Raw genomic sequence first — 23496 nt, 5'->3', positions numbered from 1 at the left:
TTCTCCATCTGCATTGCCACTTTCAGTAATCTGTGTACCTGTACACCCAGATCCCTCTGCCTATCAATATTGTTAAAGGTTCTGCCATTTACTGTATATTTCCTATCTGTATTAGACCTTCCAATCTGCATTACCTCACATTTGTCCGGATTAAACTCCATCTGCCATCACTCCACCCAAGTCTCCAACTGGTCTATATCCTGCTGTATCCTCTGATGGTCCTCATCGCTATCCGCAAATCCACCAACCTTTGTGTCGTCCGCAAACGTACCTATCAATCCAGTTACATTTTCCTCCAAATCATTTATATATATTATATATATCCTGTGTGAATTCGCTGTTGTGTCCAAAGACTGGATGGCCCAGCAAAATCCTTCCCACACAAGGAGCAGGTGAACAATCTCTCCCCAGTGTGAACTCGCTGATGTGCACTGAGGTTGGATGAACATGAGAACCCCTTTCCACAGGTGGAGCAGCTGAACGGCCTCTCCTCAATGTGAATTTGCTGGTGTAACAGCAGGTGGGATGAGATAGTGAATCCTTTCCCAAACACAGAACAGATGGCCTCTCTCCAGTGTGACTGAGTCTATGGTTTTCCAGCAAGTACAGATAATTGAATCCTTTATCACAATCATCACATTTCCATGGTTTCTCCATTTTCCCAGCCCCAATGTGACCGTGTCGATGGGTTTCCAATTGAATCCTTTACCACAATCCTCACATTTCCACGGTTTGTCCATGGTGCTGGTGTCCTTCTGTCTCTCCAGGTTGGATGATTAGTTGAAGCCTCATCCACATACAGACCATGGTGTGATGTTTTTCAGGCTATGTAACTGGTTAAAGCTCTAGCCACAGTCAGTTCACTGGAGCGCTCTCACTTGGGTGTGTGTGTGTCTCAGTTCTTTTTCTGTCACATTGAATTTCGAAATTTTCTTCCACTGACAAAACAGGGAATGATTTATCCCTCCACTGTCAAAAGCAATCATATTTAGGTCATGATGAATCGAATGGCTCTGTCAGACTTTGATGTGAAGTTTAGTTTGAGTTTCCTGTCTGTGAATCTTCCTCTTCTAGTTCCCTGCACAACGAGTTTTTAAAAACTGCTTCAGAACAGACAATTTCAGTTTCCACGAAACATTTCTCTGTCTCATTTATCTTGAGCTGTAATCCCCATCTCACACACTCTCTCTTGTCCCTGAGCTGAAATCAAACTCATTGCCCCATCTCCACTCTGAGCCCAGCTCCCTCTCCCTCCAGCTGGATTCAGTCCTGCAGGCCATGTGCAGATTGAGAGTACAATCAAGGAGTCAATTATTTTCCTTCCAAGTCAGGGGACGTGCAGCCCCACTGACTCTGTTGTTACCACAATGGGCACACGTGCTCTGCTCACCAATGAAACACCATAATGACCATTAACATCGGCCTGTTCCTTGGAAAAGCTCCATTTTATTTGTGCCACAACAGCAGCGGAATTACCTCCTGCACAGGAACAAAGGTATCATCAGTCACAGAAAATAATTGCAGCTGGTGTCTCAAACCTCATTTTACCATTTGCTCCCAGACATTCTCAATTCAATTTTGAAATGCAAACTGAAATCTGGCAAAGTGGGGTAAATTAAACACATTTCAATGGTCATTTTCAGAATGACTATTTCCGAGAATTAATTCCCAAGTCAGTCAATTAAAATTCTCATCAGCAATGTCGGCGGCACAGTGGTTAGCACTGCTGCCTCACAGCTCCAGGGACCTGGGTTCGATTCCCAACTTGGGTCACTGTCCGTGTGGAGTCTGCCCATTCTCCCCATGTCTGCGTGGGTTTTGTCCAGATGCTCCGGTTTCCTCCCATCGTCCAAAGATATGCCAGTTAGGTGCATTGGCCATGCTAAATTGCCCCTTAGTGTCCTGGGATGAGTAGGTGAGATGGATTAGCAGGTTACATATGTGGGGTTCTGGGAATACGGCCGAGGTGGGATTGTTGTCAGTGCAGACTTGACGGGCCGAATAACCTCCGTCAGCACTGTAGGGATCCTATGAAATACATTGGGAGAATTGTTGTTTCAATGGGTATTTTCACAAATGCTATAAAATGATTTTTCAAAACAAATTAATATTTTCTTCAACAGATCATTAATAAATAAAAAGTATTTAATAAAACAACCACCCAGTGTGGGGTTCAGGATTCTAACTCAGGGTTTCTGAGCTCCAGGAACCACGAACTGAACCAGCCGGGAATTGTCTCCACAAAACTTCCCCAACTCCCTCCCGGGAAAAAGCTGCAAACCCGGGAGCTGCAGCTTTTTACTGGGGGTGTTGGGGCCTCCAGCGGGTGTTTGTGAATCCTCCCCGCCCACCTCCCAGGGTTTCCTTCCTTCCCAGAGATCAGAGTCCTCATTGATTTGAGGCCAAAGTGTAACCTCTTATTTATTGTCCCCCTCCCCCATCCTCTGATGTGAACCATCCTCCAGTGGCTGAGCCAGGATGGGGCCGTTAACCTGGGCCTGTTCCCGGGAGGGAGGGAGGGAGAAGCCCCGCAGCTGCAAACCAGGGAGCTGACAATGATTCTGAAGGGTTTGCGGATCCACAAAGTGTTTCCAAATCCTCCCAGCCACCGCCTAACGCTGACTCCGCTTCTCCGGGACAAACAAGCGCCAAGGACAGCAATGACACTGCGCATGCTCCACATCACAATGCCCGGGCACTGATTGACGGCAGCTCCGGACCAATAGGAAGAGGGGGCGGGGCTGGAGGACTGCGCGGGAGCGGCTGGTCCTCCGACCATTCAGAGTGAATGAGGGGCGGGACCTGAAGCATGCGCAGTGCGGGTAATGGCGACGGACAGACGGATGGTTTTAACTTGGAAGCGAGATCAATACGAGGTAGGGGGCGGCGCGCGGGGAATGATAAATGTGGCGGGTGGAGAGGCTTTGTAAACATCTGCAAACCCAAACCCCGGAAATGAACTTCCCGGTCCCCCCCTTTGTACCAAATGGAGCGGCAGCTTGTAGTGTTAGACCCGGGCTGACTGCCGCCATTGAGGCTGCATGTGGGAGGCCGGCAGGGATTGTGATCGGAGAGTGAAGCCCTGACGTCACAATGGAATGGGTGACAGTGTGACGTCACAATGGAATGGGTGGGAGTGTGACGTCACAATGGAATGGGTGAGAGTGTGACGTCACAATGGAATGGGTGAGGGTTCCAGATGAGCTGAGACTGGGCTGGAGTCGGGCGATGGCACTGACATGTGGCCCGGTGGCACAGTGGTTAATGCAGCTGCCTCACAGCGCCAGGGACCCGGGTTCAATTCCAGCCTCGGGTCACTGTCTGTGCAGAGTTTCTACATTCTCCCCGTGTCTGTGTGGGTTTCCTCCGGGTGTTCCCGTTTCCTTCCACAGTCCAAAGATGTGCAGGTTAGACAGATTGGCCATGATAAATTAACCCTTGGCATCAGGGGGATTAACAGGTAAATATGTGGATAGGGCCTGGATGGGATTGTTGTCGGTGCAGGCTCGATGGGCTGAATGGCCTCCTCCTACAATGTATTTTATGATTCATTACTGTTAATTAATTAATTACTTTGAATGAAGGTGGTCTTGATGATGATGTGGACGTGGTTGGAAGCTCATATTGGGATGAACTATTTCACCCTGGTTGTGAACAGCCTGTTTCAGCCTCAGACAGTAAGTAATCTCACAACACCAGGTTAAAATCCAACAGGTTAATTTGCTGGCATAAGCCACAGGATTTTGGAGCGCTGCTCTTCATCAGGTGAGTGGGAGTTCTATTCACAAACAGGGCACAGAGACACAAACTCAATTTACAAAATAATGGTTGGAATGTGAGTCTTTACAGGTAATCAAGTCTTAAAGGTACAGACAATGTGAGTGGAGAGAGGGTGAAGCACAGGTTAAAGAGATGTGTATTGTCTCCAGCCAGGACAGTTAGTGAGATTTTGCAAGCCCAGGCAAGTTGTGGAGGTTACAGATAGTGTGACATGAACCCAAGATCCCGGTTGAGGCCGTCCTCATGTGTGATTGACAGATCCATGCTCACTGCTTCTTGCCCTGGATGCAGAGAGCTGAAAATTTCCATGCAGGCTGCCAGACAAATAAATGTCTACATTACTGGAGTAAAAATGTGTGGAATATACAGACCGAATTCACTTCACTCCCTTCAGTTGCTGCAAGTCCCCAATTTCCCCAGAATGAGAAAAGAAATGGAAAGGGGGAAACATTGATTTCCTCCCAGATGTTGTCCAGAAGAGGAAGTTTCAATCTGAAGCTCATTGGACAACTTCCGCATTGTGACGTCACAATGGAGCCTGCCTGAATCAGCGAATAGGAATCTCTCTTCCGACATCAAGAGCTGATGTTTCTTGTCTCGATGACCCTTTGTCAAAGCTCTGAAACATCAGTTCTTTTCTCTCCATACAGATGCTGCCAGACCTGCTGAGAATGGGGAGACAGTGTGTGGGATGGAGATTTACAGCTTTTGGGGAATGAGAGAGGCAAGAATGTTCCATAGAAATTGTCTGTTCTGAATTTCTATGCTGTACTGACACTGATGACTTTTGTAAACTCGTTTTACAGGATATTGAAAGAGGAATCACAGGCCGAAATCTCAAACGTCATGTCTAGACGTGACAGAGTCATATTCCTTGGGACCTCAATATCATCGGACTTTGAATCCAGAAGGAGAAATGATTGTCCAGTCTGTCGATTTGAAAAGATTTGAAATGTCAGTGTGAGTGAAAAAGCATCAACACACTGCCACACTTGAGTGAGAGTGTTCCAATGCACTGACTAAAGAGCTTTAACCAGTTACACAGTCTGAATAAATATCACACCATTCACAGCGGGGAGAGACTGTAATCTTGTTCTGAGTGTGGGCGAAGTTTCAACTAATTGTCCAGTCAAGAGAGAGGTAAGGACACCTGCACCATGGAGAAACCATGGAAATGTGGGGACTGTGGGAAGGGATACAGAGCCCCATCTAAGCTGGAAGCTCATCGACGCAGCCACACTGGGGAGAGACCATTCACCTGCTCTCAATGTGGGAAGGGATTCACTCGATTATCCCTCCTGCAGAGACACCAGCGAGTTCACACTGGAGAGAGGCCATTTTCCTGCTCTCAATGTGAGAAGGGATTCAGTCAGTTATCCGACCTGCAGAGACACCAGCGAGTTCACACTGGGGAGAGGCCGTTCACCTGCTCTCAGTGTGGGAAGGGATTCACTCAATTATCCACCCTGCGGACACATGAACGAGTTCACACTGGGGAGAGGCCATTCACCTGCTCTCAGTGTGGGAAAGGATTCATTCTGTTATCCAGCCTGCGGATACACCAGCGAGTTCACACTGGGGAGAAACCATTCACCTGCTCTCAGTGTGGGAAGGGATTCATTCAGTTATCCAGCTTGCAGAAACACCAGCAAGTTCACACAGGAGAGAGGCCGTTCACCTGCTCTCAGTGTGGGAAGGGATTCATTCTGTTATCCCTCCTGCAGAGACACCAACGAGTTCACACTGGGGAGAGGCCATTCAACTGTTCTCAGTGTGGGAAGGGATTCACGAACTCATCCATCCTGCGGACACACGAACGAGTTCACACTGGGGAGAGACCGTTCACCTGCTCTCAGTGTGGGAAGAGATTCACTCAGTCAGCCGACCTGCAGAGACACCAGCTACGTCACACAAGGGAGAGGCCGTTCACCTGCTCTCAGTGTGGGAAGGGATTCATTCTGTTATCCAGCCTGCGAATACACCAGCGAGTTCACACTGGGGAGAAACCATTCATCTGCTCTCAGTGTGGGAAGGGATTCACTAACTCATCTGATCTGCGGACACACCAGCGAGTTCACACAGGGGAGAGGCCGTTCACCTGCTCTCAGTGTGGGAAGGGATTCACTCAGTCATCCCACCTGCAGAGACACCAGCGAGTTCACACTGGGGAGAGACCATTCAACTGTTCTCAGTGTGGGAAGGGATTCACTCAGTCATCCAACTTGCAGACACACCAGCGAGTTCACACTGGGGAGAGGCCATTCACCTGCTCTCAGTGTGGGAAGGGATTCAGAGTTTCATCCCACCTGCTGAGACACCAGCGAGTTCACGAGTGATTCCAGAGGTTGGATTCTGCTGTTATTGTTTCTGCTCTCAATTACATCCAGGACTGCATTTTGTTCATTCTCACAGTTGGTCAATGGGGAGGGTCGGAGGGTTTCTTTCTGCTGGACTGGCCGGTCTCATGACTTTGCCTCCAGTGGGCTGATGCTCTTTGAGTCTTGTTGCGAATACCTGGTTTTTAGATTTCACACGGATCACAGAGTGACAGGGTGTTAGGAAGTTATAGAGGTTTACAACATGGAAACAGGCCCTTCAGCCCAACTTGTCCATTCCGCTCAGTTTTTACCACTAAGCTAGTCCCAATTGCCCGTATTTTGCCCATATCCCTCTATACCCATCTTACCCGTGTAACTGTCTAAATGCTTTTGAAAAGACAGTATTGTACCCACCTCTACCACTGCCTCTGGCAACTCGTTCCAGACACTCACCACGACCTGAGTGAAAAACTGCCCCTCTGGACCCTTTTGTATCTCTCCCCTCTCACTTTAAACCTCAAACTAAGAACAAGAAATGTATCGATAAAATGATTAGAGAACAGAGCCAACATTTTGAGTCTGAATGATACTTCATGAGAGCTGTTATGAAGGGTCATCCATTATCGAAACCTTGGCTCCATTCTTCACAGGTGCTGTCAGACCTACTGAGATTTTCCAGCATTTTGTGTTTTTGTTTCAGATTCCGGTATCTGCAGTATTTTACTCTTCTGATGAAATGATTAGTTCTGATTGGAATCCCCATGACCCTCCTTCAAAACAGAGGGAGTGGTGGCAGAAGGAGAAAAAGGATCAGGATGATAAAGTCTGGGTTCTGATTCTCCGAGCCCATGTAGAATTAACAAAATGAGTGAACCAGTTTATAAAGAACAGAAGTTACCCATCCCTAACAAAAACTGAACAAATTAAAATAATTAGGTTGAGGAAGAGAACAAAAGAATTCATAGATAAAGTTTAAAATCAACTTTGTTTTGTTGTTAGAGAAGTTTTTAAAAATTATGTAAAGTGATGTAACTGTGTGCCAAGTTTCTTCTCACTCCCCACCCCTTTCGGTTCTGTAGAAAAGTTAACCCTTTCAGCAGACAGTTGATTTAGTCATGGAGTCATAGAGGTTTCCAGCTTGGAAACGGGCCCTTCAGCCCAACTTGTCCATGCCGCCCCTTTTTTAACCCCTGTGCTCATCCCAATTGTCCACGTTTGGCCCATATCCCTCGACACCCATCTTACCCATGTAACTGTCTAAACGCTTTTTAAAAGACAAAATTGTACCTGCCTCTACTACTACCTCTGGCACCTTTTTCCAGACACTCACCACCCTCTGTGTGAAACAAGTGCCCCTCTGGACCCTTCTGTATCTCTCCCCTCTCACCTTAAACCTATGCCCTCTAGTTTTAGACTCCCCTACCTTTGGGAAAAGATATTGACTATCTAGCTGATCTATGCCCCTCATTATTTTATAGACCTCTATAAGTTCACCCCTAAGCCTCCTACATTCCAGGGAAAAAAGTCCCAGTCTATCCAGCCTCTCTTTATAACTCAAATCATCAAGTCCCGGTAGCATCCCAGTAAATCTTTTCTGCAGTCTTTCTAGTTTAATAATATCCTTTCTATCATAGGGTGACCAGAACTGTACACAGTATTCCAAGTGTGGCCTTACCAATGTCTTGTAAAACTTCAACAAGACATTCCAACTCCTGTATTCAATGTTCTGACCAACATGCAGAATGCCTTCTTCACCACTCTGTCCACCTGCAACTCCATTTTCAAGGAGCTATGTACCTGTACCCCTAGATTTCTGTTCTGTAACTCTCCCCAACACCCTACCATTAACTGAGTAAGTCCTGTCCTGGTTCGATCGCCCAAAATGGATTACCTTGCATTTATCTAAATTAAACTCCATCTGCCATTCGTCAGCCCACTGGCCCAATTGATCAAGATCGCGCTACAATCCTAGATAGCCTTCTCCACTGTCCACAATGCCACCAACTTTGGTGTCATCTGAAAACTTACTACACATGCCTCCTACATTCTCATCCAAATCATTAATATAAATGACAAATAACAGTGGACCCAGCACCGATCCTTGAGGCACACCGCTGGTCACAGGCTCCAGTTTGAAAAACAACCTTCTACAACCACCCTCTGTCTTCTGTCATCAAGCCAATTTTGTATCCATTTGGCTAACTCACCCTGGATTTCATTAGATTTAACCTTAAGCAACAACCTACCTTGCGGTACCTTGTCAAAGGCCTTGCTAAAGTCCACGTAGACAGCATCACCTGTACTGCCCTGATCTACCTTCTTGGTTACCCCTTCAAAAAACTCAATCAAATTTGTGAGACATGATTTTCCACTCACAAAGCCATGCTGACCGTCCCTAATCAGTCCTTGTGTCTCCAAATGCCTGTAGATCCTGTCTCTCAAATACCTTCTGACAACTTACAGATGTGAATCACACCGCCCTTTAGTTCCCAGGCTTTTCCCTGCAGCCCTTTTTAAACAAAGGCTCCACATTTGCCACCCTCCAATCTTTAGGCACCTCACCCGTGACTATCGATGATTCAAATATCTCTGCTAGGAGACCCGCAATTTCCTCCCTAGCCTCCCACAGTGTTCTGGGATACACTTCATCAGGTCCCGGGGATTTATCTACCTTGATGCGCTTTGTGACTTCCAGCACCTCCTTCTCTGTTATAAGTACACTTCTCAAGACATCACTTTATTTCCCCAAGTTCCCTAACATCCATGCTTTTCTCAACAATAAATAATGATGAAAAATATTCATTTATGATCTCACCCATCTCTTGTGGATCCGCACATAGATGACCTTGTTGATCCTTAAGAGGCCCTACTCTCTACCTAGTTACTCTTTGGCACTTTATGTATTTATAGAACCTCTTTGGATTCTCCTTTGCCTTATCTGCCAAAACAATCTCGTGTCCCCTTTTTGCCCTCCTGACTTCTCTCTTAATTCTACTCCTACACCCTCGAAACTCTTCAAGGGATCCACTTGATCCCAGCTGCCGATGCATGTCATGTGCCTCCTTCTTCTTGACGAGGGCTTCAATATCTCGAGTCATCCAGGGTTCCCGACTTCTACCAGCCTTGCCCATCACTCTAAGAGCAATGTGCTTACCCTGAACCCTGGTTAAAACACTTTTGAAAGCCTCCCACTTACCAGACGTCCCTTTGCCTTCCCACAGACTCCCCCAGTTAACTGTCGAAAGTTCCTGCCTGATACCATCAACATTGGCCTTTCCCTAATTTAGAATTTTAACTTTTGGACCTGACCAATCATTTTCCATAGGTATCTTAAAACTAATGGAATTATGGTCACTGGTCCCAAAGTGATCCCTCACTCACACTTCTATCACCTGCCCTTCCTTATTTCCCAAGAGGAGGTGAACTTTTGCCCCTCTCTAGTCGGGCCATCCACATACTGAATGAGAAATTCCTCCTGAATACACTCAACAAATTTCTCTCCATCCAAGCCTCTAATACTATGGCTGTCCCAGTCAATGTTGGGAAAGTTAAAATCCCCGACTATTACCACCCAATTTTTCTTGGAACTATCTGTAATCTCCTTACATATTTGCTCCTCAATTTCCCACCGACTATTTGGGGGCCTATAGTACAACCATATCAAAGTGATTTCCCCCTTCTTTCTCAGTTCAACCCTTTTGACTCAGTAGGCGAACCCTCGGATATATCCCCTCTCAGTACTGCCGTGATGTTTTCCTGAATCAAAAGTGCAACTCCCCCTCCTTTCTTTCCTCCTGTTCTATCTTTCCTCTGGCATCTTGTTTTTAACTTGTTTTTAAATCACCCAGAAACTCGTGTCTATTTTAGTTTATAATTGTGGATTTATTGGAGCCAGTTAAATGTGGAAATTTTAAGCATACCCTGGAGGAATTTGGAATAACTGAGAATTTTATTTTGTTGTCACCTCAACACCAGATAAAGAACAAAGAGTTTGCAGGTGGTAACGTGTTTGGGATTTTAAATTAACAAAGATTAGATGTTGCTGATAAAATCAGGCCTTGGAAGTTGGCTTAAAAAGGGTTAAGTTACAATGAAGGATCTTGCATCTTATTTTAATCAAGGAGTTGTGAGCTTGTAGTGCTCTGTCGCTTTAAGAAGTTATAGCTGCGAGAGAGAATGCTGAGGATTCATTGTTTGAAATTTACAAGCTGTGAGAATCTGTGTGTTTTGTTTGTTTTTGTGTGGATGTTTGTAGATGTGTTTTATCATTGTTTTGGGCTACATTTGTTAAGGTTTATCTTTCTGGGGAATTAACCTTACCTTGAGTCTTTAATTAAAGGCATTTTTGGGAGTTTAAAAACAGAATCAGAAGAATGCTTAAGTAATTAATTTTGGTTATTATTGTAAAGCACATGCTAAGTTTCTCTGTTGGTGTGTGGATGATATTTGTGGGTTGAACGCTTTAAGCTTTGAGGTTTTTTGTCTGTGATTTAAATCAAACAGATTTTTAAAATGGAAGTGTAATGAATAAAGCTTTTTTTTTCAAAAGTTATGAACCTGGAGCCATATTTACTGTCCAGAGACAGGATTCCAGGATATTTTACTAAACGTGTGGGAATTTTAATCCAGATAAAACTCACTCATGAAATTGAGAGTTTTAATTTGTCATGGTTATTGTAAGGGGAAGTTTTCTCACTTCCTACCAGCATGAAAGACAAGCAGACATGAGTACAGTACAAAAAGGCAACACAAATTTTATTCTCTGTTTAAAATAACAAAACCGCAGGCCTGGGGAGAGACAGCTGCTCGTCAACTGCTCTGCCTGGCCATTATGCGCTTTACAGTTTATAGGGTTTTGAACTTCATGCCAAACATATGGTAATAGGTTCAACATTTACGACAAGTTACATGATCAGTACCAGCTCATAACACAAAGCAGTGGCACAATAGCGAGATATTAAAACAGCCATTATAGATAGGTGGAGCTGATCCCATTTCCCCTGGGCTGATCTGTTTCTGGAGGGCTCCCTTTGTGATTTGAGCTTCTTGCATAATCTAATCAGTTGAGCTATTGTCTGTGTTTCCCTGCTTGGAGTCTAAAGTGATTAAGGCTGTCTGAAGTGATTAGGGGGTGCAAGGAGCCTCTCCATGAGTCATCGCATTGCTGTGAACTGTTGACAATATTTTAAAATAAATTTGATATACACACGTAAAAATATCCATGATATTAAGCATAAAGGTCGCCCCCTTCAGTTATTTAAAATTTGGTACATATGAAACGATTCTGACCAATCCTGTGTTGGATTGATCTTGGGTTAAACTTCCTGTCAGGTCCAAAGATTTAATCCTGACACAATTAACACAATGAAAAGGAAAATTCTGGAATTGGATACTGAAGAACAGAGTTTAAAAGGAGAGATTATTAAATAGAAATGTTCCCAGACCGTGTGGTCATTAGATTGAAACAAAGGAAGGGTGCTGACATCCATTTGAGAATTTTTAATCCACCCCTTTTCAAACTGAGTCTATGTACAAAGAAAACCCCAAGGATGGTAGACGAGGGGGTCTGGAAAACATCATGATGGGGGCACCTATCTGTCCATGAGATGATCACAAAGCCCCATAATGCCCAGATACTAATTTTATTGAACCTATAATGTATGTAATCTATCACCATTCTGATTGGATTGTGTCCAGCCGGGATGGGCTGAGTAACTGGATAAGAATTGATGATATTCTTTGTTGGGTGGAGTTGCACATGGTCAGCCCCTGTGGCTTCTCCCCGCTGGCGTAACTCAATAAACTGTTTGTCGATTGAATCAGGTTTGAGTGTTGAATGATTCTTCTGAGTTCATTCCCCACAACACACTGGGTACATTACCACTTCATCCTCGGGAGTGGCCTGATAGGCCGTGGTCCAGACTACATGTGGACTTTGGGGGGCCTTTCATGAATCACATGTTTTTGCTTGTTGTAGATGCACATTCAAAATGCTTGGAAGCACAGATCATGAGTAATATTCCAGGGCAATTAGGACTAGCTTAGTGGTAAAAACTGGGCAGCATGGACAAGTTGGGCCGAAAGGCCTGTTTCCATGCTGTAAACCTCTACGACTCTAACTACCTTTTTTGTGGCCTGAAGTTCCCACAATTGGAAAGCAGCCAGATTAGTTAAATAGACAGCATTAATTGTGAGACAATTAAATAATAAATGATTCATTAATACATATGTTATAAAGGCTGGAAATATAAATTTGAACACAGGTTTATAGCTTTTAGAATTATAAACACTTTAAGAATGGTTAAAATGCTGTGGGAATTATAAGATGTTCCCTTCCCATGCTGACAGAATAAAGAAAGATGAAAGGACTTGTTAACCTTGACTGGAGGGAATGAATCGGCTCCTGTTCAAGATGTCTCAACATTGAATGACTGATGTGAACCAATTATCGGTCAACACTTGGGCTACCCCAAGCTAAGAGATATCGTTTGAGAGAAAGGTATGTCTTAAAATTAAGACAATATGTGCAATTAGCTAAAAACCAAATCAATTTCATTATTGACAAGTTATAGACCAATTGGCTAATTCCTAACAATTAGCTGAGGATGGCTTTCTACATTTTGAAAGTATAAAAAAGGGGATTCGAGAAACCAATCTGGTAGAAGTTTTTAAAAGTTAACTTTTTTTATAGTTTGTTTATTAGTGTCACACATAGACTTACATTAACATTGCAATGAAGTTACTCTGATAATCCCCCAGTCGCCACACTCTGGTGCCTGTTTGGGTAAACTGAGGAAGAATTTAGCATGGCCAATGTACCCAACCAGCACGTCTTTCGGACTGTGGGAGGAAACCGGAGCACCCAGAGGAAACCTGCACAGACACGGGGAGAATGGGCGAACTCCGCACAGCCAGTGACCCAAGCCGGGACTCGAACCCTCTGCTGTGAGGCAGCAGTGCCTCACACTGTGCCCTACAGAGAGACGTTGAGAGCTGCTGGTTTTACAAGTTATCCACGTTTTCAGAGCCATCACTTCATGTCCTGGTTTGAGAAGGATGGAGAAGTTGAAGTTAAGCTCTCCTCCTTTTGCTGTTGATCGATACTTTGCTTTTTTATCTTTCTGACTCGTTACATTTTTAATGGTTAATAAACTTTCTGAATTCACCATTTAAAGTGTTCTTTCTTGCCATATGATTAAGTCACTGGAACCTGGTGTGATTTACGATTGGGGAGGTTATTGTAAACAAGAGAACCCTCATAAATCTTAGTTCAAACAAATCAAAGTTCTTATAAATGGAATGCTATCCTTTATTCTGAGAGAAATTGAACATAGAAGTAAAGATGTTATGCTTCAGTTGTGCAGGGCGTTGCTGAGATTGCACCTTGAACACAGGGTACAATTTTGTCTCCTATTAAACAAAGGATATAAATACATTGGAAGCAGTTCAGAGGAGGTTTACAAGATTGATTCCCAATCCAGTAGTGTGAAACATTAACACTGTTTCTCTCTCCACAGATGCTGCAAGACGTGTTGTGTTTTTCCAGTCCTTTCTGTATTTATTTTAAATCTACCTGTAGTGGTAGGAAAAACACTATTTACTATCCAGGATAAAATAAATGTCCTTCATCAGCTTTTGTGGATCATTTCAGTGGCAATGTGCTCTCCCAGGCTCAAAGAGCATCAGCGAACTAGAAGCAAAGTCGTGAGACCGGCCAGTCCAGCAGAAAGAAACCCTCCGACCCTCCCACTTCACCAACTGTCAGAATGAACATGGTTCAGTCCTGGATGTGATTAACAGCAGCAATAAAACAGAATCCAACCCCTGTCATCACTTGTGAACTCGCTGGTGTCTCAGCAGGCTGGATGACTGAGTGAATCCTTTCCCACACGCCCAACAGGTGCATGGTTTCTCCCCAGTGTGAACTCGCTGGTGTTCCTGCAGGTTTGATAACCGACTGAATCCCTTCCCGCACTTGGAGCAGGTGACAGGCTTCTCCCCGGTGTGAACCCGCTGGTGATCCTGCAGGGTGGACGAATGTGTGAATCCCTTCCCACACACACAGCAAGTGTACGGTTTCTCCCCAGTGTGAACTCGCTTGTGTCTCAGCAGGTTGCTTGACTGAGTGAAACACTTCCTACACTCAAGGCAGGTGAATGGTCTCTCCCCGGTGTGGCTGCGTCGATGGGTTTCCAGCTCAGATGGGCACTGACATGCCTTCCCACAGTCCCCACATTTCCACGGTTTCTCCATGGTGCAGGTGTCTTTGTCACCCTCCTGGTTAAACAGTCAATTAAATCTCACACAGAACACGGGTACAGTCTCTCCCCGCTGTGAATACTGCGATGTATTTTCAGGCTGTGTAACTGGTTAAAGCTCTTTCCACACTCAGTGCACTGGAACACTCTCACTCAGGTGTGTCTGTGTCTTGGTGTATTTCCAGTCACATTTATGTTATAAAAAATTCTGACGCAGACAGAACATTAAAAGATTTCTCCTTCAAGATTGAAAGGCCAATGATATTCGGGTCCCAATCAATCAAATGTCTGTCAGATGTTGATGTGACGTTTGATTCGAGATTTCTGTCTGTAAATCCCCACCTTCTGATATCCTGCAAAAGGAGATTACAAAATTCATCAGTGTCAGTACAGGACAGAAATTCAGAACAGACAATTCTAGTTTCTATGGAACATTCTTTCCTCTCTCATTCCCCAAACGCAGTAAATCTCCATCCCACACACTCTCCCTCAATTCTCACTCTGCTGTATCTAATATTCACCCTCCCAATTCTCCTGAAGGTGCTGATTGAGGCTGATTGACAGATCCATGCTCACGGCTTCCTGTCCTGGACACAGGGAGCTGAAAATCTCCATGCAGGCTGCCAGACAGATGTCTATAATACTGGATAAAAGTGTAACATACAGGACATTACTTGAGTAGTGGTAGAGCAGGGATTTGAGGAAGATTTATATTTAGGTAGGGAGAGCACATGATCTAGAACTCGCTGCCTATGAGGATGGTGGAACAGAAGATTCAATCATTTCAAAATGAAATTGGATGGGTACTTGAAGGAAATAAAACTTGCAGAGGAATGTTGATAGAGAGAAAGAACAGGATTCTCCAGAGAATCAATCTGCAGTCCATAAGATGACGTGGAGATGTCGGCGTTGGACTGGGGTGGGCACACAACACCAGGTTCATCAGGTGAGTGGCCATTCACCTGATGAAGGAGCAGTGCTCCGAAAGCTCGTGCGATCAAATAAACCTGTTGGACTTTAACCTGGTATTGTGAGACTTCTTACTGTTTATAAGATGTACAGGTTAGGTTGATTGGCCATGCTCAATTGCCACTTAGTGTCCCAGGATGTGTGGGTTGGGGGGGCAATGCTCGGGGGGGGGCAATGCTCGGGGGGGGGCAATGCCCGGGGGGGGCAAAGCCCGGGGGGGGCAAAGCCCGGGGGGGGGGGGCAAAGCCCGGGGGGGGGCAAAGCCCGGGGGGGGGGGCAAAGCCCGGGGGGGGGGGGGGCAAAGCCCAGGGGGGGGGGCAAAGCCCAGGGGGGGGGGGGGAGGGACAGAGAGATAGTAAAAGTTTTTACAAATATATAAAAAGGAAAAGAGTAGCTAAAGTAAATGTTGGACCCTTAGTAGATGAGAAGGGGGATTTAATAATGGGAAACGAGGAAATGGCTGAGGCCTTAAACAAGTTTTTTGTATCAGTCTTCACGGTAGAGGACACAAATAGCTTACCGAAAATTGACGGTCATGGGACTGTAGGGGATGAGGTCCTTAAAATGATTACTATTACTAAAGAGGTAGTGCTTGGGAGGCTAATGGGACTAAAGGTAGACAAGTCCCCGGGCCCGGATGGAATGCATCCCAGGGGACTGAAAGAAATGGCAGAAGTAATAGAGGATGCGTTGGTTGTAATTTATCAAAATACGCTGGACTCTGGGGAAGTGCCGGCTGATTGGAAAACAGCTAATGTGACGCCACTGTTTAAAAAAGGAGGTAGACAAAAGGCGGGTAACTACAGGCCGGTTAGCTTAACGTCCGTAGTTGGGAAATTGCTGGAATTCATCATTAAGGAAGAAATAGCAGGACACCTGGAAAAAAATGGTTTGATCAAGCAGACGCAGCATGGATTCATGAAGGGAAAGTCGTGTTTGACAAATTTACTGGATTTTTATGTTGATGTAACGAGTGCGGTTGACAGAGGGGAACCAGTGGATGTGGTGTTTTTGGATTTCCAGAAGGCGTTCGATAAGGTGCCTCACAAAAGGTTGCTGCAGAAAATCAGGGTGCACGGAGTTAGGGGTAAAGTGTTAGCGTGGATTGGGGATTGGCTATCTAACAGGAAGCAGAGAGTTGGAATAAATGGGTGCTTTTCTGGTTGGCAGTTGGTGACTAGTGGCGTGCCACAGGGATTGGTGCTGGGGCCTCAAGTATTTACCATATGCATAGACGATCTGGAGGAGGGGACCGAGTGTTGGGTAACAAAGTTTGCGGATGACACAAAGATGAGTGGGAAAGTGAATTGCGTGGAGGATGCGGTAAGTCTGCAGAGAGATTTGGATAGGCTAAGTGAGTGGGCGAGGATCTGGCAGATGGAGTATAGCGTTGGTAAGTGTGAGCTTATCCACTTTGGAAGGAATAATAGTAAAATGGAAGCTGCAATGCTGCCCCCTGTTGTTCACTTCTCCCAGTCTCAGCATTGCAGAGTGTTTAAACAAGAATGGCACATTCAGCACCATGGAATGAGAACATTCGGACTAACTCTTCGTTATACAATTGTTCTGTTTGTATTAACAGTTCACAATCCAGGTCACAGATCTGATTCAGTGAGAGGAGGTGAGAGTGCCTTTGCAGGTTTTTGTACGGGCTCACTGCGCCTCTGTAGCAGTGTGGGGCTCAGCGCACAGTGATATACGGCAGAGTCAGAGACATGGACCCCAGTGATATTTAAAGGAACTGTTTTCTTGTCCTTGTCCAAATCAGCAGAAAACCGGTCAGGGAAATCTGGAGACTTTTCTCCGCCCCCCGTGCTATATTTCTGCAGTAAATATCTCGGAGCTTCCCCGGGATACTGGATGTACCAGAAGAGATTTGGAAAAGCATCCGTTGTTGTGTAATTACAATTCACTATTACGTTCAATCCTTCCTGAACCGTTAATTCAGCCGGGTCCTGGGAAACTGAATCTTGGCCATTGATTCCTGCAACAAAATGTAGAATGTGTGAGAAATCTGTGAACAAATATAACCCATGAAACACACACTGAGGATCTGAGCTCAGACTCACCGGGCAGCGTGGTCATTGTTATCAGTAAAGCACACAGGAGATACATGGTTCCTGATTGGACAGTAAGCAGCGACAATGTTTACAATAAGTTGCTGCCTCTAGTCTTATATCACAGAGTGAACTCAGATCAGAGGCAGCTTCAAGTATTCAGAAACAGGGAGGCGTTTCTCAGTGCTGCGATTGGCTCATCTCCCTGAGCTGACGTCAGCTGCGAATCATAAAATCCCTGCAGTGCAGAAGGAGGCCATTCGCCCCATCGAGTCTATACCGGTCACAATACCACCCAGGCTCCACTCCCGCAACTCCATGTATTTACCCTGCGTATCCCCTGACGCTCGGGTCAATTTAGCATGGCCAATCAACCTAACCTGCACATCTTTGGACTGTGGGAGGAAACAGGAGAACCCGAAGGGGACCCACGTAGACACTGGGAGAACATGCAAACTCAGACAGAAAGTGATCCGAAGCCGGAATTGAACCCGGGTCCCTGACACTGTGAGACAGCAGCGCTGACCATTGTGGCATCATGCCGCCCCGTAACCAGTGAACCAATCACTGTTAGTTAATGATTTAATATAGCTGGCACTTTCCAATCACATTCCTTCCCTGGCCGTAAACTTATTTCTAAAGTCTTTGCTCTCTCTCTGCTCTCTCCCACATCATCACTTATTCTGTCTCATTAACTGGTTAACTCGCTTTCCTCAGAACTCAGTCCATCAATCTTTCTTAAGGCAGATCCTTTTTTCTAATTTAATCATTTATGGGTGACACGGTGGCGCAGTGGTTCGCATTGTTGCCTCACAGCCCCAGGGACACGGGTTCGATTCCAGCCTCGGGTCACTGTCTCTGTGGAGTTTGCACTTTCTCACCGTGTCTGCGTGGGTTTCCTCAGGTGCTCCAGTTTCCCTCCACATTCCTAAACTGTGCAGGTTTGCTGGATTGGCCACGCAAAATTACCCTAAGTGTCAGGGGATAGCAGGGTAAATATGTGGGTTACGGGGATAGGGCCTGGGTGGGATTGTTGTCGGGACAGGCTCCATCCTGCATTGTCGGGATTCAATGATTCAGCAGCCTAACGTACAGGGATTAATGAGTAGCATCCAGGACTCAACATAATTAATAGTTAGTGCTGTAAGTATACCGGGGATAAGTAGTCACTCAACTCTGCACCAGGAAATATTTCACGGACTCATAACATAGAAACTAGAAGCAGGAGCCTTCTCCGCCATTCATCGTAATCATAGCTGATCATGGAATTCAATATCCTGATCCTCCTTCCCCCTCGACCCCTTTAGCCCCAAGAGCTATATCAAATTTCTTCTTGAAATCAGACAACGTTTTGGCCTCAACTACATTCGGTGGTATTGAATTCCATACATTCAACACTCTCTGGATGAAGGAATTTCCCTTCACCTCAGTTTTTCCCTTATCTTCAAAAGATGACCCATGGTTCTGGATTCCACCATTGGGAACAGTCTTCTGGATCTACCCTGTCGAACCCTGTTAGAATTTTATAAGTTTCTATGAGACCCCCTCTCACTATTCGAAACCGCAGTGAATATAATCCTAACGGATTTAATCTCTCCTCATATGACAGAGCTGCCATCCCAGGAATCAGCATAGTAAATCTTCACTGTACCCCTCTATTCCCCAAATAGAAAAGCTCTGATTTCAATCAGTTATTATTTCTGCTCCACGGACTTGAAAATGGAACAATTCTGAGGCTGCATTTGATAATAGATCACTTTTAAAATGTGTCGCCGGGCAGATAGGCACCGAATCCAGAATTTTTCTAAGTACAGATTAAGGAAGTTATTCACCCGGGGTAATCTGCAGATTTTGTGCGGATGGGATCGGAGAATGGTTGGATTTGATCCGGGAATAATAGGATGGCAAATGTGACATTTCACAACACTGACAATGGCTGAGCTCAGTGGGGGAATATTATTCAGCTGGGGCTGTATTGTGGCCTTCATTTCCTGCGCATTTTCGTTGAGATCCGACTCTTTTTCTCTGACCCTGAAACGTCTGCGTCACTTTTTGTATGAGGCCCGCGGGAGCCTCATTCACTGTGGGTCTCAGTGGGAATCAAATTGTTGTCTAATTGTCCCAGCAGATAACAGGTTCCTTTGAACTCTCCAGCTGCTACTTTAATGCAGACTTTAACCAATTTATTTTGAGCTGGTTTCTGTTCAATAAACTGGCACTGACACACAAACACATTAAAATATTTTAGACTTTTCTGCATTTTCAGTCTGGAAATCTAATCCTGCCATTTCACTCTCAGTCAGGAACAGATCCCAGTTTTGCACCAATCTCTGATTTAGCAGCATGCTTCCAGCATTCACTGTTGTTCTTCCTGACTCTAAACACAGTTGTAAAGGAACTTCTGTTCCTGGTCTAGGAGCGCTGAAACATAGAAGGGAGTGACTGAGATTCTTGCACATCTCAGGATTAAACCACACGGGTACTTTGCTGTCGTGAAGAGAGACGAGGAAGAGCAAAGTGCTGTTTGTCCCTCTGTGACCCTGAAGGACTGCGTCCTGTTTGCCATATGATCCACCCCCGATTGTCTTTTCTGAGCTCCAGCCTGGTGATGTTAAACAGTCAGGTGGGAAAGACAAAAATCTACAACAATTTTAAAAAACAAAGCTGGTCTATTTCATATTTATTCAGAATATTAAACCTCAACGGATGAAGACTGTCAGAGTGAACACGATTCAGTCCTGGATATGATTAACAGCATCATTAAGAGTAGAATCCAAACCTTGCAGTCGTTTGTGAACTCGCTGGTGTGTTAGCAGGTGGGATGACTGAATAAATCCCTTTCCACAGACATTACAGGTGAACGGCCTCTCCCCAGTGTGAACTCGCTGGTGTTTCAGAAGATAAGATAAATGAGAAAATCCCTTCCCACAGACAGAGCAGGTAAGTGGCCTCTCCGCACTGTGAACTTTCTGGTGTGTCAGCAGGTTGGATGACTGACTGAATCCCTTCCCACACACAGAGCAGGTGAACGGCCTCTCCCCAGTGTGAACTCGCTGGTGATTCAATAAGTTGGATGAACGAGTGAATCCCTTCCCACAGTCTGAGCAGGTGAAGGGCCTCTCCCCAGTGTGAATTCTCTGGTGGTTCAATAGGGCAGATGGACGGCTGAATCCCTTCCCACACACACAGCAGGTGAATGGCCTCTCCCCAGTGTGAGCATATTGGTGCGTTAGCAGATCCTTTTTATTTTTAAAGCTCTTCGCACAGTGGGAACAATTAAAAAGTTTGTTATCAGAGTGAACAAGTTGATGTGTCTGCAAGTGGGATGACTGAATGAATCCTTTCCCACACACAGAGCAGGTGAACGGTCTCTCCCCAGTGTGAATTCGTTGGTGTGTCAGCAGATCCTTTTTGCATTTAAAACTCTTCTCACAGTCAGAACATGTAAACATTCTCTCATCAGTGTGAACAAGTTGGTGTGTCACAATGTGGGATGAGCGAGTGAATCCCTTCCCACACACAGGGCAGGTGAACGGCCTCTCCCCAGTGTGAACCCGTTGGTGAGTCAGAAGGTTGTATGAATGGGTGAATCCCTTCCCACAGACGGAGCAGGTGAACGGTCTCTCCCCAGTGTGACTGCGCCGATGAACTTCCAGTTGTGATGGGAAACCGAATCCCTTCCCACAATCCACACATTTCCACGGTTTCTCCATGGTGCGGGTGTCCTTGTGTTTCTCCAGGTTGGATGATCAGTTCAAGCCTCATCCACACACACAACATACACGTAGTTTCACCCTGCTGTGAACTGTGATGTTTTTTCAGGCTGTGTAACTGGTTAAAGCTCTTTCCACATTCAGTTCACTGGAACACTCTCACTCGGGTGTGTGTTTGTCTCGATGCTTTTCCGGTCACACTGATGTTTAATTTCTTTGCCCACAGGCAGAACAGACAAATATTTCTCTTTCTATATTCAAAGACCAATGATATTCAGCTCCGAAGGAACTGAATGACTTTGTCAGATGTGATGTCCGGTTTGAATTTTCTGTCTGCCAATCTTTCACTTCCAATATCCTGTAAAAACAGTTTAGAAAAGTCATCACTGTCAGAACACGATAGAAACTCTGAACAGACAATTCTAGTTCGTCTGGAACATTTTTTCCTCTCTTGTTCCCCCAAATCTGTAAATCTCCGTCCCACACACTCTCCCTCCTCCCTGGGCTGAAATCCAAATCCATCTCACCATTTCTTTCCTCCACTCCCAGTTTTCTCCCTCCCTCTCCTCTGTCTGGGTTCAGTTCTCCAGCTCCTGTCTGCAGACTGACAATAAAACCAATGGGTCTTATTGGGGGTGTTGGGGCCTCCAGCGGGTGTTTGTGAATCCTCCCCGCCCACCTCCCAGGGTTTCCTTCCTTCCCAGAGATCAGAGTCCTCATTGATCTGAGGCCAAAGTGTAACCTCTTATTTATTGTCCCCCTCCCCCATCCTCTGATGTGAACCATCCTCCAGTGGCTGAGCCAGGATGGGGCCGTTAACCTGGGTCTGTTCCCGGGAGGGAGGGAGGGAGAAGCCCCGCAGCTGCAAACCAGGGAGCTGACAATGATTCTGAAGGGTTTGCGGATCCACAAAGTGTTTCCAAATCCTCCCAGCCACCGCCTAACGCTGACTCCGCTTCTCCGGGACAAACAAGCGCCAAGGACAGCAATGACACTGCGCATGCTCCACATCACAATGCCCGGGCGCTGATTGACGCCAGCTCCGGACCAATAGGAAGAGGGGGCGGGACTGGAGGACCGAGCGGGAGCGGCTGGTCCTCCAACCAATCGGAGTGAATGAGGGGCGGGACCTGAAGCATGCGCAGTGCGGGTAATGGCGGCGGCGGACGGACGGTTTCAACTTGGAAGCGAGAACAATACAAGGTAGAGGGCGGCGCGCGGGGAATGATAAATGTGGCGGGTGGGTGGCCTTCAAAAAGAATACGGCCCGGCCGTACATCTTAGAGGCCGCGACAATGGCTGAGGGGCCGACAACCCCAGCCATTGCCTTGACACAGGCCTCGATGGACATGTCGGGGTGGGCGTAGCACTTCACCCCGAGCTGCCGCGTGAGCAACGAAAAAGGTGGCAGGGCCTTGGGAGCGGCGGGGGCTCTGGCAGCCGCCACGCCCGCATAGGTGGGCCGAGAAGGCTCTGCCACGGCAGGGCGTATAAGAGGAGGGAAAAATAAGGGAGGGTAGGGTAGGTGGATGGGGATCGAGGTGCTCTCTCCCCGGAGCGAGAGAGGAGGTCGGAGGAGCAGGAGGGAGGACGAGGGACAAGGCACGGAGGGGGGCCGGTGCCCCAGTCAGGGGGAAAGAGGGGAGGGGGTGCCGGTGTTGGGGGCAGCAGCAGTGGGTGGGGGACTTTACTCCTCCAGCCCTTTTGGGCGCAAACAGTTCAAGTCCGGGGTGTCTTCACCCCACCCGCCCGCCCGCCCGCCCGCAGATGGAAAAAACAGTCTGAATTTACTTCACCCCCCCCATCCCTTTCAGGCACCGACCTTCTGATGATGAGGGCACCAGCCCAACCACTCAGTCCCTCGATGTTGAAACATGCAGTCCTCCCTCCCATAGATGGAAAGAAAAAAGAAAGAAACTCACTCCGTGTCCTCTCTCCCTCCAGGGAGAGAGCACCCTCCAGTGGGCGGACGGACGGAAGGCAGGCAGGCCAGACGGCAGGCAGGCAGGCCAGACGGCAGGCAGGCCGGACGGCAGGCAGGCCGGACAGCAGGCAGGCAGGCAACAGCTCACCTTCCTCCCCCTTCCCACTTTCAGATGCTGGAATTAACAAATTAACATTCCTGCCCGGTTCTGACCCGGGGACCTTTCGCGTGTCAGGCAAACGTGACAACCACTTCACTACAGAAACAACCTCTCTGATGTTGGAGACAGGAGGAAGTTTCAGTCTGTCTGAAGCTCAATCTTCATTCACGCAAAGCCCGCGCTCTGATCAGCTGGAGGACCAGAGTCCTTCCGGTCCTTCAACTCTTCCTATTAATCAACACCTCAGAAGGTCAGGGGGCAGGATCTGCCCTGCAATTCGCAGCTTCCCCCTCCCTTGGACATGCGCAGTCCCGGGC

General features: G+C 46.4%; 2 protein-coding genes across 7 annotated transcripts; one reads left to right on the top strand and one right to left on the bottom strand.

Moving 5' to 3' along the window:
* The first annotated feature begins 3598 nt into the window (after positions 1-3598).
* On the top strand, positions 3599-11917 carry LOC144486250 (uncharacterized). The gene is made up of 2 exons (XM_078204317.1): positions 3599-3677; positions 4587-11917. The coding sequence occupies exon 2, from the start codon at positions 4938-4940 to the stop codon at positions 6114-6116; it is 1179 nt and encodes a 392-aa protein (XP_078060443.1). The 5' UTR covers positions 3599-3677; positions 4587-4937; the 3' UTR covers positions 6117-11917.
* On the bottom strand, positions 10828-23028 carry LOC144486251 (uncharacterized). 6 transcript variants are annotated; one of them, XM_078204320.1, is made up of 4 exons: positions 22918-22958; positions 20162-21453; positions 17232-17309; positions 10828-14709 (listed from the first exon to the last, which is right to left on the bottom strand). In XM_078204320.1, coding segments are annotated over exons 2-4 (1014 nt in total). In that variant the 5' UTR covers positions 21096-21453; positions 22918-22958; the 3' UTR covers positions 10828-14707. The 6 variants fall into 6 exon arrangements, 4 of the variants coding, with proteins under 4 accessions (XP_078060446.1, XP_078060447.1, XP_078060445.1 ...); XM_078204321.1 differs by lacking the exon at positions 17232-17309 and having other exon boundaries at positions 22918-23028; XM_078204319.1 differs by lacking the exon at positions 22918-22958 and having other exon boundaries at positions 20162-21583.
* Between the last annotated feature and the right edge of the window lie 468 nt (positions 23029-23496).

This window comes from Mustelus asterias, unplaced genomic scaffold (genome assembly GCF_964213995.1).
Source record: "Mustelus asterias unplaced genomic scaffold, sMusAst1.hap1.1 HAP1_SCAFFOLD_310, whole genome shotgun sequence".
Taxonomy (NCBI): Eukaryota; Metazoa; Chordata; class Chondrichthyes; order Carcharhiniformes; family Triakidae; genus Mustelus; species Mustelus asterias.
Note: the sequence above shows the minus strand (reverse complement) of the source record. Positions and strands in the feature narration are given on the sequence as shown.